The 15822-nt window shown below is 32.0% G+C and overlaps 1 protein-coding gene and 1 long non-coding RNA gene across 4 annotated transcripts; both read left to right on the top strand.

Annotated features, from left to right (window-relative positions):
• Positions 1 to 2046: 2046 nt before the first annotated feature.
• On the top strand, positions 2047 to 15246 carry LOC112090687. Of its 3 annotated transcripts, none has more exons than XM_024162598.1 (8): positions 2047 to 2209; positions 2491 to 2622; positions 2715 to 2767; positions 2865 to 2946; positions 3983 to 4036; positions 4749 to 4765; positions 7834 to 7941; positions 14909 to 15246. In XM_024162598.1, exons 4-8 carry the CDS (start codon positions 2892 to 2894, stop codon positions 15101 to 15103), a joined length of 429 nt encoding a protein of 142 aa, XP_024018366.1. In that variant the 5' UTR covers positions 2047 to 2209; positions 2491 to 2622; positions 2715 to 2767; positions 2865 to 2891; the 3' UTR covers positions 15104 to 15246. The 3 variants fall into 3 exon arrangements, with proteins under 3 accessions (XP_024018366.1, XP_024018365.1, XP_024018367.1); XM_024162597.1 differs by having other exon boundaries at positions 2528 to 2622; XM_024162599.1 differs by lacking the exons at positions 2047 to 2209; positions 2491 to 2622 and having other exon boundaries at positions 2757 to 2767; positions 2870 to 2946.
• On the top strand, positions 10643 to 12491 carry LOC112090688. The gene is made up of 4 exons (XR_002901765.1): positions 10643 to 10667; positions 10757 to 10853; positions 10980 to 11103; positions 12458 to 12491. It is a non-coding gene; the product is annotated as an uncharacterized LOC112090688 (long non-coding RNA).
• Positions 15247 to 15822: the final 576 nt, after the last annotated feature.

A 15822-nucleotide genomic window follows, 5' to 3' on the forward strand; every position in this document is an offset into this window, starting at 1 on the left:
TTTAATTTGTTAGATGTGTTGCTTACTGACTATATCTAATTCTTCTTCTTCTTCTTCTTCTTCTTCTTCTTCTTCTTCTTCTTCTTCTTCTTGTTTTGCAAGAATTATTTTTATAATTGCATCTTTCTCGTTTTAGATTTAGAGTTTGGACACTGCCCCTTCAATTCTTTGCATGTGTTGTTTTCTCTGATGGTATTTTGTTATCTTTTCTTCCTACTGTTCTGCGGTTTCTCTCAAGATCCAAATAAATTAGACAATATCAATATATCCTTGGTAAGGTTCTTTAAATTTTCTAACTTTTGAGGATTTGAACATTCATGTTTAAAGAGGTTTAGTTTCAGCGGATTTCGGTACTCAAATTTGAAGTGGCAAAGACAGATGTGGCTATGATAAGGGAAGTTCCATGTTACAGAGTAAATATCTAACTATTTCTCCATGTTACAGAGTAAATATCTAACTATTGCTTACACAGTATCATAGTGTTTATCTCTCTTTTTCTCCACCTTTTTCAAACAATTGTTATCCAGTTATTTAAAATGGACACAAACTCATCAGCATTTGTGGTTGAAAGTTTTAGAAGTGGTGACATCTAGAATAAAATTGATATTTTTTTGTGTCTGAAATAAAAGTATAGTAGTGTTGCAGAAAGCGTCATAATAGAAAAGAAAAAATAAGTGGGTAAGTGTACAATTCAGTTGATTGCTTTCTCATTACATTTTTACCTTGTTATATTAGGTGCGAAGAAAATTCTACTCAGTTCTTGCTGTTTATTTCTTTTCTGAATTCTTGTGTTCAATAGTATGTTTTACATTTCTTACCAATATTTATGCTTTTTTTTTCACAGGAATTTCATATCAATGTACAACGGATGAAGCATTCTTGTCCTATTATTTCTCTATGAAAGAAGTTAAATAACATCAGGGAGAAATTAAGAAATATGTCCTATTATTACTGTTCTTAATTATTGTTCAATCGTATGTTTTACGTTTTTTTTATCACCTAAAATTTATGATGTGTTTTCACGAGTCTACAAATTCCAATTCAATGTACAAACGGCATAGCATTGTTGCATAAGTTGTCACGTTGATCGTTGTGCAAGTTGATCATCTTACAACCGATTAAATTCACAGTTTACTATATATATATATATAAATTTTCTGATTCCTATAATATAAGTATTTTTATATTGCTTTATGTTACGGATGTGGTACACAAGTCAAGGAAGTTAGAAGCGCTAAGAATGGGAAAGAATTCGCAGAACTCACAGTTTTCTATAAGAGTTTTATTTATTTATTTATTACCTTGTATGAATTCCAATTATCATATTATATTCTCAAAACTCACAATTTCTAATAAAAGAACTTGGCAGTATATTTTGAATTAATATGCTTGATTTTGTATGGCCTTTCATTCTGCAGCTTAATTTAGGTGAAGTCCCTCGTGTTGTTGGAGCTAAGTTTGCTTTTTATACTAAGTGAAGATAATCAATTGTTAGCTTTCTTCTGTGGCTAAGTTGAATGGTGAGCCCAAGTAACCTTTTGGAGGGTCCTTTCTATTTTTGAAACAATAAGATGTGGTGGGAAGAGTTACGTTTGTGATGCATGTTTTTCTTAACCCATATTGTACGGCTACTTGTACTTTCTTGCTTTGGTATGTAGAGAAATTTATATTTTAGGATTTAATGGTTGATTTTGACAAACTATGCAACTCTCTCTCTCTCTTTTCCCTTTTTGGTGTGTGTGTGTGTGTGACACTAAGTTATACATACTATAATTGTTTTGGGTTACTATCAAAGAAACATATATTAATATTAAATTCAGTTCAATGTTCCCACGTAGCTTCATTTTTTTCAGGTTAATGTAATAGTAAGAAAACTGTAAAGAGAGGATGGTTATTTTGCACTATTCAATTTAGTACTCACACATGCAGTTTCATCTAGCAACTATATAATAAATTAGAGTTTGTTTACTAATATTACTGTTCAAACTTTTGGTCTTTCTATTTTGCCATTTTCTCGATTTTTTTCTGGCCCTGCTTACTGTAGCTGGTACCCTTTCGTTGCCTTCGAACTTTAGGGTTCTCTCCCTTGTCTTTTCTTACCCTTCTATGCATTTGAGTTCTTTATCTCCCAAAAATTTTAGTTCCGAGTTTGGGGAATTTTTTTCGGAACCAGCCCTAACGTCACTCCTATGCTCTTCGACCAAACCAGGTACCTTCTCAGCATTGATTTTACTATTTTACTTTTCTTTGTTGAAGTTTCGTTTCTATGTGAAGATGTCTTTGGGGAATATGTGTGTGCATTTTTGTTTAAATTCTTCCATAGCTCTAAAGTTATTTTATATTAAAACCTTCATTTTGTTCCCACCCCCTTCTTAACTGGCTTTCCTTTTTGGCACACCGATCTTTACCAACAGTGACCCTCTCGAGAGGGGGTATGTATTCATTTGTTTATTTTTTCTTGAACAAATTCTTTTGTTATGCAAACCAAAGCATTTGTTCAAGTTGGCCCTTTGAATCTCTCCAACAGCCGACGGGTGCGAACTTGAAGTTAGGCTTTTGGTTTTTGGAGGTTAGTTTGATATATTTGGGAGCGAGCTTGAAGTTGCACTGAGCTTTTTGGAGGTTAGATTTTTTTTCTCCTTATCAAACCGTCCCTTGATTATTTTTTAAACAGATAAGAGAAATGTCTTTCACATGGTTTTTTCTCTTCGTAGAGGAAAACATGAATTACACCCCTCGCAACCTGATTTAAATGTTGAAACTAGAGGTTCAGCTCTATCTTTCGCGTTGTTTATTGTACTTTTGTCTGCGTTTTTTATTTATGGACACTAAATTCTTAATATATTTTCTTTTTGTGAAAAAAGAAAAGATAATTTGATGTCCGATTTCACATGTGGAAAGAACCAGAATGCTACAAGACAAAAGCTAAGTCATGCTCTGTACATGGTATGTTGAGGTAAAATGATGATCTAATTTCTATTTGCATTACTTAAAATCTTATTATGTACAATTTTACATGATTTAAACAAGGCTTCTAATGCATCTTCATTAATATCATTATCGTTGACTCTTCCATATTTGGATGCCTTTTTATTTTCAGTGTCTATCTATGAACATTAGGATGTACTATATAGTTTCAGATGAAGTGTGGCATCAATTTGTTCTTGTGCCTTTCTTTGATAGTTCTTTGTATGATTGGTCTATATAGTTAAATGTTAAACATGCTCTGTTTCCTTGCCATGGTTTGTTGGTTTGAACACTTATGCTTGAATGTTGATTTGTTCATATTATTACCACATCTATCGTGGCACTTGAGGCAACATAGGATCAATAACAGCTAATTCACTGTCATCTTAATCTTTTTTTACTGAAAATATGCAAACGCCATTCAATAATGAATTCCAGAAAACCAAATTATTATATATACTAAAGGAAAGCTTCGGAACACTGTTCATGTAGACTGAAATTACTGTGTATAGTGCAGTGGAGTGACGTTTTTGGCCTTTATTTCTCCCTTATTCGGTTGGTGGGCAGTGAGTTAATGTTCATATGTTTCTTTGGTTTTCTGCTGTGTGCCGCTACTGCCACCCTTTTTTTTTTGGTTCTTCTCTTTCCTGTGATCATTTTCTCTGGCTTTCTTTTGTTCGGGATCTTGCTTCTGATCCTTTGTGGTTTTGGTGTGTTGGTTGTGTTGGTGGGATTTTGGTTGAAATTTGGGGATTTTATTCCTTTCCTTTTGGATTCTTCCATTGTTTCCGTTCGCAGTTCATGCTTTATTTTTCTTTCATTTTCCGTCTACGCCTCTTTAAATTTTGCTTCTTGCTTCTTTGTTCGTTTGTTTTTAATTTTTCCTCTTTTTTTTCCCCGGGTTTTTTCCTTTTCAGGTTTCTTTCATGTGGTATTTTCTTTTTTAATGCTTGGTGCTAGGTTCAAATTTTTGGCGGGTTCCTTATCCTTTCCTTTGATGAACTTATTTCTGCAGGTATTGTATTTGCGCCGGTGGATTTCCTCTTCACTGATTCAATGCCTCGTATGGGTAATTTTTTTGGTTTTTTTTCCCTTCATTTATTGCGTTGATGATGTGGACTGCCTATAGTTGTCCTTTGCTTTTTTAGGTTGATGATTTGTTCTGCTTTTGTTACGGATATTAAATGAATCGGTGATATTTTTTGTTTTATGTATTTTCTGCAATCTGAGCCATTCTTATCCTGCATCATCTAGAATCTTGGGCAATTTAGAGGAAAAAAATATTTTCCTATTTTTTTCTTCTTTTTCCGATTTTTCTTGCTTCTGATTTTTTCTATTTTTGAGGATATTATTTTAAAATTGTTCCTACGGCTTAGTAATTAAGAAATTTTGGTCTTTTAATTTTTCTGAACTGAATATGCATTACTATGTGTCATATTACTAGAAGTTACTTACTATTCATGCCGACTTTTTCATTCATTATTTACAAATGTTAGCATGGACACATTTGTGATGCACGTTTCTGCCTTATTTCCCTGTACCTGTTGTTTTTTCCGTTCCGTTCTTTTCTTCACCATCTACTGTTTCACTTTGTTGCTCTTCATTTGCTGCTTTGCTTCTCTATTTATTTGCCTTTGACTGCTCCTATTTGCTGTTCTTTTATCCATGATCCTTGACTGCTTCATCTTATCGTTTAGTATTTACTATTTTCTTTACTTATCCGTCTACCATTGACTCTCGGTGCTCATTTCTGGTTGGTCCATATCTTACACCTACAACAGTGTTTACAACGTTTCAGGTATGATTAATCGCTTTTACTTACCTTTTCCTAATGTTATTAATGTCTGTTGTTTCTTTACTTTAGGATTTTTGTTGATCTACGACTTCATTATTTTATTATTTTTTAATGGCATTAACAGTTTTACTCGTATTTTATTCGTTTCTTAGTAACATGCTTAGATATATGTAATAATTTAGAATTTTTTAGCTTTAGTCTTCATTTTTTCCTTGTTCCTTTTGTTTTTGTCTATGTCCGTTTCCTATTCCTTTCTCTCCTCGCTCCCTTCCCCTTCTTTTCCTTTTTTTTTTTTTTCTCTTTTTTCTTCACCTCTTATGATAATGATGAGCAAGATTAATCTTGCTATGTTGAGTTTGATATGATTTATCCAAAAAGTATTGTTGATGTATTATTTTTATTTTGTGCTGTTTTTTTTTTATTCTCTTATTCAGAATCTTTGATTGTTCCTTTTTTTATTGTTTCTTATTTTGATCTTTGTATTTTGTTGGGATCACTCTTTAATTCAAGACTTATTTGTACGTGTGTGTATTAGTTTTCTTCTTACAATACTAAATATTGTTTTTTCTGTTTTCTTTGCCTATCATATTTTCTCATGATTTTTTTTCATTACAAATCTTTAATATTTTTACTCATCATTTGAATTGAAATTTATTTATTGATATAATATGTTATTTTATCTTCTTTTGATATTTGTTTTGTCTTTTAACTTTGAGTTATGTAATTTGAATTATCTATTGCCGAAGCAGGTATCTTTCATTGTGTATGATGTACTTCTCAATATCTTTATGTCTCCTGTTTTTTGTTTGTTTTTCACTTTTTTCTCCCTTTTTTATCCTTTCTTTTTGTATTTCTTTCTCTTTTCCTTTTCTTTGTTCTCTTTGTTTTTCTTTCCTTTCATTTTTCCTTTGCTACCCTGTTCCTTTTCTTTTTTCCTTTTTTCTGTTTCGTTTTTATCTATATCTTTTACCTGATTTTTGTTTTCTCTCTACTTCGTCTAATCAAGAGAATACCTATTTTTTTTTATACCTAATAGTTAAAGCAATATTTGGACTAGTTCGGGTACTGTTAATACTTTCTGTTTACTTTCTTCAATGTCATTAATATTTGTTCTTTGTTTGATTGATTACTTTTTTTCATTTATAGCCTCATGTCTTGTCCCCATCTTCAAGAATAAAGGAGATGTGCTGAATTGTAACAATTATAGGGGCATAAAGTTAATAAGCCACACTATGAAACTTTGAGAGAGAGTTATCGAAAGGAGATTAAAGGCCACAACTACCATCTCAGGTAACCAATTTGGCTTCATGCCAGACAGATCAACCACGGAAGCCATTTTTCTTCTTAGGATGTTGATGGAAAGGTACAGAAAAGTCAAGACGGACCTACATATGGTCTTTATAGATTTAGAAAAGACATGATAGGGTGGCGAGGGAAGTTGTATGGTGGGTGCTAGAAAAAAGAGGAGTGCATGTGAGGTATATTAAGGTAATTAAGGACATGTACGATGGGGTGGTCACGAGTGTGAGAATTGCTGGAGGCTACACGGCAGAGTTCCCCATTTAGATCGGCTTTCATCAAGGATCTGCTCTTAGTCCTTATCTTTTTTATCATCGTGATGGATGAGCTGACAAGAGAAATTCAAGATAGAGTTCCTTGATGTATGCTTTTTGCGGATGATATAGTTTTAGTTGATGAACATAGAGAAGAAGTTAACCGTAAGTACTGTGGAGACAAACTCTCGAGACGAATGGATTTAAGTTAAGTAGGACGAAAACTGAATACATGCATTGTAGGTTTAGTAACTCAAGTAGCAGAGTGATAGAATTTCTTTAGATGATGTGGAGATTAGGGCTTCTAGAAAGTTTAGGTACCTTGGGGCTTCTAGATAGAGTTCCTTGGTGTATGCTTTTTGCGGTTGATATAGTTTTAGTTGATGAACATAGGGAAGAAGTTAACCGTAAGTTAGAACTGTGGAGATAAACTCTCGAGACGAATAGATTTAAGTTAGGTAGGACGAAAACTGAATACATGCAGGTTTAGTAACTCAAGTAATCAGAGTGATGGAATTTCTTTAGATGGTGTGGAGATTAGGGCTTCTAGAAAGTTTAGGTACCTTGAGTCTATAGTGCAGTATGAATGAGATATAAAAGAGGATATTTAACATAGGATTAAGGCATGGTGGGTTAAGTGGAAGAATGCTACGAGAGTTTTATGTGATGGTAAGATGTCTATTAAGTTGAAAGGAAAGTTCTATAGGACTGTAATTCGCCCAGCTATGTTATATGGTAGTGAATGTTGGGCCATTAAGAGACAACATATATCTAAGATGAGTGGCAAAAATGCGTATATTAAGATAGATGAGTGCCATACGAGAATTGATCGCATAAGGAATGAAGTTATTCGTAGTAAAGTAGGTGTAGCACCAATAGAAGATAAGGTGCGCGAAGGCCACTTAAGGTGGTACTGGCATGTCTAACGTAGACCGCTAGAAGCACCAGTTCGTGCTTGGGAGGACATTCTTATACTTAATATTAGGAGAGGGAGGAGTAGACCAAGAATTACATGGACCGAAGTTGTTAGGAAACATTCTAGATTTAAGCATTCAAGAAAGTTTAATTTTAAACAGAGTTGTATGAAAAAGTGAAATCCATATAGCCGACCCTAATTAAGTTGGGATTAAGGCTTGTTGTTGTTCTTCTTCATTTATAGCCTCACTATTTTATCATTGCTTAATGGCACTAATATCTTTACTTGCAACTTATTTGTTTGTTAGCAACGTGCTTAGATACATGTTTTTTTTTGGGATGTTTTCTGATTAATTGTCCTTCTTTATTACTTTAGTTTATTTCTTCATCACATGTTAATGAAAAATTCCATTCTTTAACCGATGACAACTGTATAAAAATACTATAATATTCATGTTTTTTAATTTGTCTTCAATACTTCTTTTTTCTTTTTTTTCCCTTTTTCTTTCCTCAACGTTTTTTTTTTTTTTTGCCTTATGTTCCTTTTCTTTGCCTGATTATTTATTTATTTATTTGCTTACTTATTCATGTATACTATTTCAGGTTTCCTATCATCCACTGCTTTGCATTTTTATTGTCCCATCCATTTCTAAACATTGGTGCTTGCTTGCTACATCTTTTCCATTTGGAGTGCTATTTGCAGCGCCTAAGGTATTGCTAATAACTTTTATCCAAATTTTTTTAACCAATGTTGTTGATAATGGATGCAGTAATTTGCTATAGCAGTGTTAATATATGTTATTTATCCTTTGTTTACATCATTGATGCATACTGCACATCTAAAGAGAAGAAGACTCTTCCTAAATAAATCAATATGTTGTCTTGGGCGTTTTCTTTACTAGTTCCTGACCCATACATAGACATAGATATGTATATTGGCAATAATGATCATACTCAATTTTTACATGTTAAAATCTATTTGATTTGTCCAAAAACTGTTGTAGCTATATCTTTCCTATTTCATTTCCTATTGAGTCTGTTTTGTCTTTCTTTTCTTTGCCCTAAAATTCCAAATGACCTATTTCTTCTTTTCTTTGTTGACTCTAATGCTCTTGCCATTTTCTTTATTAGTTCCTGATCCATACATAGACATAGATATATATATATTGGCAATGATGATCATACTCAATTTTTACATGTTAAAGTCTATTTAATTTGTCCAAAAATCCTATTCAGCCTATTTTTGTCTTTCTTTTCTTTGCCCTAAAATTCCAAATTACCTATTTCTTCTTTTTTTTTTCCACTCTAATACTCTTGCCTTCTCCACGCCTCTGCCTTGTTCAAAAAATGCAATTACTTATTCTATTACATATTATGATATACATTAAAAGAAACCTTTGGATCACTGTTCACGCATATTTATTTTATTGCTGATCGTCCAATAGTGTTATCGTTTTGTCCTTTTTATTCTTCTGCTCCCTTTGTGGGTGGTCGGTATTTTGGTCTTTTAAGGCATCTGGTTATATTTAGACCCTTTTAGCCTTTGTTTATGCTGTCAACCTCTTCGTGGTTTTAGAAATGTGAGGATTATTGTTCACGCACACTCATTCTATTCCTAATCATATGATGGAGAGATGGTCTTGCCCTTTTTATTTCCCTTTTATGTTTCTGCCTGAAGCTTGCTTTAGTCTTTTTAGCTCCCAAAATGTGTACGAATGCTTTTTTCCCTAAATTCTTAGTCCATTCTTTTTCTCTGCCGTGGGACTCTTTGTTGTTCTACGAATGTGGAACATCAACATTTCTTTGTTCTTCAATTTCCATTTTCTTTAGCATTTTCACTTTTTGTTTTTTCTCCTTTCTTTTGTTCTGGTCCGGTCTGCTTATTATAGTTAGTCCTTATTCCTTTCACATCTTTTTCCACAGAAGGAAAAAAAAAAAAATATAGTTACATGGTGATTTTTTGACAAATTGATATGTTACAACTTATATGTTACAACTTATATGATGGATATGATGTCCTACCAATGTTTGTGCCTTTGTGCTGTTGCCCATAGTTGGTAGCCACAAAATGGTCATAAATGTGTAAGTTTCCTTATCCATCATATATTGCTGAAAATATTATAAATCTGAGCCCCCATCACTATGTCAAAGGATCAGGATGTTTATATTTAACTTTGTTTATTTTATTTATGTGATTCTTAATTCATTTATCACTGATTTTTTCATATTCTCTCATAATCTTCATCACTTTGAATGTTTTTTGCCCCTGAATTCTTAGTCCATCCTTTGCCTCTGCCGTCGGACTCTTTGTTGTTCTAGGATTATGGAACATTAACACTTCTTTCTTCTTCAATTTTCATCTTCTTTAGCATTTTCACTTTTTGTTTTTTCTCTTTTGTTTTGTTCTGATCCGGTCTGCTTGTTATAGTCTTTATTCTTTTCACTCCTTTCTTCATAGAAGGAAAAAAATATATATAAGAAAATAAAAATACATCATTATTTCATGGTCTCTCATTTAAGCTACCTGGTGGTTTTTGGACAAATTGATATTCTACTTTTGCAAGTTAATTTTTGGATCATTGCAACTTATATGATGGATATGATGTCCTACCAATGTTTGTGCCTTTGTGCAATTATATCTTGCTTTATCAAGAGCTACAAACCTAAACGGATTACACATATTAATCCATAATTTAATTAATAAATATCCAAATTATATAAGAAATATTGTCTATAAAGAAATTCTACATAATATCCTATAAAAATGTAAAATACTCCATAAGAATATATACACTATTAATATACTAACTCAAAAATACAGGTAACATTATACTAACAATTTCATGTCATCAATATTTTTTATTACCACTAAATTTAAAACATATTTAATAAAATTACTCATCCACAACTTGAATAATCACTTTTCTCCGGTCAATGACTAGGCAATATGACCACCAATTCGTGCATTAAGACCAAATGAAGTTTATGAAACAATCAGGGCAATAATCTGCAGATTATGGACAAACAACGACTTGACCACAGGACGTCTAATAAGTCTTGATTGTCTCTTAGTCGATGAAGAGGTAATAACTTTATCAAACATTATAGTATATTATCTTTTATTTTATATTATATATAACAAAGTTTATGATAATCACATCTTTTTCATTTATCCAAGCATCAATCCGAGCACGGTGACTTAGATGTTATTTTTCAAAAAATTCAACTGGGAGTAATATATGACATAAGCAACTTCTTCGTTACCCAGAACAAATTAACATACAAAGTTGTACCACATAATGCAATGTTACAATTTGCACGTGCAATAGCTTTTGTCCCAGTTGCAGAAGAGGCACTTCCCATCCCTTTCTGCAAATTTTACTTCATAGAATTTAATCAGCTTCAGCACAGGATCCAGACAATCAAAATTTTAATTGGTAACATAAATCACTTTTTCCTCGAAAAAAAAATACATTACTAATCCATTGATTTATATTCTTAACGTTATCTATTTATCTATCAACAGATGTCATTGGCATTGTAACAAAGGTGTAAAGTATTGAGCAAACAAATGTTAACAACAGACCAACATCACGACACACAATAATGATACAAAATATAAGGTAAATCTATGCGAATTTCATCATAATCACATAACAAAAATTTATATTCATTAAGAGCACAAAACTTCTATAACAATCAAAATATCCCATCCTAATTTTTCTTTTTTAATTTTCTTTTCCCAACAGAAATGAACAGCTGCAAGTTACTTTATGGGGACATAAAGCATATCAATTTGACGAAAATGTCTTTAAATCAATAAAAGGACCAGTTGTAACAGTCTTTGCAGCAATGTTACTCAGCAATATCTAGGTATTTTCTTAACACTTTTTATATATAATGACATATATAAATAAAACACTTACACCAAAGCACACCAAGATATTAATTAATTCATTGCCAATACCTAAGGAAATGCATATGTATTCAGCACCGCAGCCACAATCTTCTACATCAATCCAGATATACTAGAGACAAGAACATTAAAAATAAGGTAACAAAAACAATTCATAGTATTTAAAGCTAATAACCCTTTATCATTTCTCCTCCTATTAAATTTTCATTTACAGATTTTCTCATCAACACCAAGAAATTGAATTCCAAACAGCACCATCAACACCAGCTCAATCCATTGAAGAACAAAAAACCCAAAATAGAAGAACAATTGAAAAACTAAATACACTAGACTAGCGAGGCAACTAGGTTAGCATTATGATATTCCTTATCTTTTTTCTCTTTCTAATTATACTATTTGAACCAACAACTTCTCATGTTCAATATAGGGAACAAAATTTACAGTAAAAGCTACTATAACCGGATTTTCAACTGACCAAGCATGGTATTATAATTCATGTCCAAGATGCTATCGACAGCTAAAACAGGCAGGAATTGATTGGTGGTGTGACAGTCACGATCACATCAAAACAATACCATCCCCATGGTAACAAAAATTTCAATATACTACCGCTAACATCCATTTACATTTATTGACTATAGTAACTAATTTATTAAATTAATCTACTATTATTTCATAAAATACATGTACAAACTCATCACACAAATTGAAGATATAACTAGAAACATGAAGGCTTCACCGATCCCTGACAATTCCACCAATCATCAATTTGCTAAAAGGACAGACAAAGATTTTCTAAGTATATTTTTAAGAAAAAGGAACACAAATAAATGCAATAGCTTCAAAAATATTTGAAGATACACAGCCCACAACACTGTCACTACAAATATCAACTACCATGATGCCATAGCCAAGGTAAAAAAATATTTATTAATTTATACCAGTCATAAATAAAGAAATAGCACTTACTACTTTAAACATATATATAAAAGCAATATTCTATAATTTTAGTGTCCGCCCAGAAACAAGAACACCGGACCAACATCAATTCACCCACAAACACCAGACCCAAAAAAATCAGGTGTAAAGTTAGATATACTTACTAATTTACATTATTTATAAATAAAAAATAATACTTATAATTTCAAATATATAACTTAAGATATTTTTGCCATTTTAGTTCTCAAGCAAAACAAGTTGAGCAACCTAGAAAACACCCAAGAACTAGGTAAATATAACTACTCCTAAATAAAAAAATTTCTAATTTCATCAATTATTAATACTAATTTGTTAAAAATTTACTTCTTGCAGCTAAAAACACAACACCAAAAATTGATAAAACAAGCTGGAACAGAATGTGAAGAAATCTTTGTTACTTCATTATATATACTTATGAATATACATATGTATATATAAACTACTTTTGTTTTTGTATGCTGGAACAGACTGTAAAGAAATCTTTGTTACTTCATTATATATACTTATGTATATACATATGTATATATAAACTACTTTTGTTTTCATATATTATGAAAATACTACCCGCAACAAGGCGTGGGTTATCGACTAGTTTATACTATAAATTAGAACTTATAATAAATTACATCCTTGTTTGGTTCACCATTTGGATTGTAAGATTTGGTTTGAATTATGTGATTTAAATTGTAACTCGAACCGGTGTTTAGATATGTAAATAAATTATAATTTAATTGGGATTAAAATCTGAACTGTGTTTGGATAAATGGTATAATAGATTTGTTTCCTATTATACTATCTAATAGTCAAGTAAGCACATGAAAGGGAATGAATGGCCTTTAAGATCAGTTTGGCATTGCTGTATTGTTGAAACGTTTTGTTGAGTAATAAATTGTTGTAGCTAGAAGCATATAAGTGTTTGGTAAATATTTTTACAAAATTGTTATAAATACTAGAAGTAGAAATTTATGTGCATGGTAAAATGTGTATACAATTTTTATAGAGATGTATAATGGCTAAAATAGACATACTTTAGCACATACTTATAATTATTTTTATTTCTATTTTTATGGTCAATATTTAAAATATAAAAAATATAATTCTAATTTATTAAATAAAATATTTTTAAAAAATAGATTATTTTTTATTAATAGGGAAGAATTATTCATCAGTTAAATTTCTTATTTATTTATTGTTGTTATTTTAAACATTTTGATAATTACTAAAAATATTTGAATAAAATTTAGCATAGCATAAAGATTTTCAATTGTAAATAACTATTTTACCAACATGTGGCATATGTCATGTTGCTACTTTGGATTGTTGGTTTTACGTGTCATGCTACATAGCAATGCTCATGAGAATCCTCAACGGTCTTAAATTTCTCCTGGTTTTAGCTTTTATTTATTTTTTCAACCTAAGCATAAGCAGCTTCTCAAAGTTAACTAAGCACCATTAAATACCAGTCAAATTTAAAGGCAATGTTCTCCATTAACCTCCCTCTCTTTCTCTCTCTCTAGCTTAGCTAGTACATATTTTCTTCCTTTAAAACAAAAAAAAAAAAATGTCACAAAAATGTCAAAGGTTAGCCGGTAAAAGTATGTAGTAAATATATAGCTTAAATTTGTTAGCTAATTTTGAGTCCAAACTATGGTTTTAAAATCGGGATTTGAACCATCTAAAATTAAAATTAAGAGAGGGTGATTTTATTTTTCTTAATACACGTTCACTTCGCTGATTCGAGTTTAGAATTCGAGTTGAGATGTGACTTTATGTGAGAGTTTTTTACTGTAGTAAAAAAGTTAGATTTAATTGTTTGTGAGAGCTTTTTACTGTAAAAAACTCGAATTCTAAACTCGAATCGGCGAAGTGAACGAGACCTTAGATGATTCTAATTTAAAACAATAAATCAGAGTTTAAATTTTGAATCAAAACCATCTAAACTAAATGTAAAAACCATTTTTTTATTTTTTTTAAACATACTCTTGGAATCCTCAACGTTCCTTTTAAACTTCGCCATTAGTCCCTACTTAGAGTATCAAGTTGGCGTTTATGTAGAAAGTTGTTCTTTTTTTTTTGAACTTTTAATGAAACATAATAATTAACGAGTTTTTAGAATGATGTGGCAATGGCAGCCATGTGGCATATGTCATGTTGCTACTTTAGATTGTCGGTTTTACGTGTCGTGCTACATAGCAATGCTCATCAGAATGCTCAACGGTCTTATTACGTGTCGTGCCTCTCTGTCTTTCCGTCTATGTTCACCCTCTCTCTCTCTCCTCCTCAGAGACGAATTCTCAACGTTCTTATTACTTCAAACTCCCTCAACTGCCTCTCTCTCTCTCTTTCTGTCTATCTTCACCCTCTCCCTCTCTCCACCTTCACCGAGTCTTTCTCACTCTCTCTTCTCCTTCACCGAATCTCTCTCTCTCTCCCTCCACCGTCTCTCTCTCTCTCTCTCTCTCTCTCTCTCCCTATTGAACTCTTTTTCTCGCTTTGCGTCTTGAGATATCGAGTTACGACGGAGATGTTGAGCTGCCCTCATTCTTCGTTGGAGATATCTGCTCCTATCATCGCCACGAATCGCCGGAGAAGAATAGAGGAAGAAGATTGGTTTTGTTGCGATTCCGGATTTGATTTCATAATTTCACCTTTCTAGTTTTGTTGACTTTTGATGCCGCGATTTCAATGATTTTGCTTATTTCGTTTCGTTGAGTTTTGATTCCGCGATTTCGGCTTCGATTTCGCGATTTTGCTTCTCTGATTTTTTTTTGAGTTTTGATGCAGGTTTCGCCGGAGATGTTTGGGTGTGGCCGACTGCCAAAGCCTTTTTCCCTCTCTCTCATCACCGCTGTCAATCCAACGTTCAGAATCGCCGACAACATTCCGGCATCGCGGCGATCTCTGCAATTCCGACCTTGCAACTTTGTCGTTTATCGTACCTCAACACCGCTCCAAGTGTTCGACCAAATGCCGCCATAGAACCCCCTCTTCTGTCGAATCTAAGTTGTGAATTTTTATCTGAGTTTTGTGAATTTTTATTTGAGTTTTGTGAATTTTGATCTTGTAACATGCATCCTTATATTATGCTTTGTTAGCGTGCACTCTGTTTATTGGGTGTATAAATCTTAACATGCATGTATTGCGGTCTTTTGGTATAATGGGTACTTTCGTATTGTTTTTGATTGCCTTCTTTAATCTCTGAAGTTGTTGAAATTGAGAATATTTGTCTCTTTCTACACTAATTCTAAGAATATTTGAACGATGAAGACTCTCTCTTTCTTTGATTAATTATTAGTAAACATTCCTTCAAATGTCCATCACCTGTTTGTCATTATGTCTGATAGATCTTTATACCCATTGTCTTTTAATTGCTATGATTCATTTTCACTTTCTTAAAAATATGTCCTTATCTCCATTTTGAACTGCGTGGGTATTCTTTTCCATGGCATCATCTATTGTGTAATTTCATTAAATTTCATCGTTAACTGCTCAGATCTTCTTATATCTCTATAATTTACTCATTACAAAATGATGTTTCTTATGTTAAAAAATATTCTTCTATTTAAGATATATTCTATTTGATTATCACAACTAAATTCTCTTTTTATAAGAGTTTAAGCAGTTATATTTTCTTCTCTATGTAGAAATTTTAATATTTCGAGGAAACATTAACGAAGTATGGGATAAGATAATCTACT

Source organism: Morus notabilis, unplaced genomic scaffold (assembly GCF_000414095.1).
Source record: "Morus notabilis unplaced genomic scaffold, ASM41409v2 Scaffold1130, whole genome shotgun sequence".
NCBI lineage: Eukaryota > Viridiplantae > Streptophyta > Magnoliopsida > Rosales > Moraceae > Morus > Morus notabilis.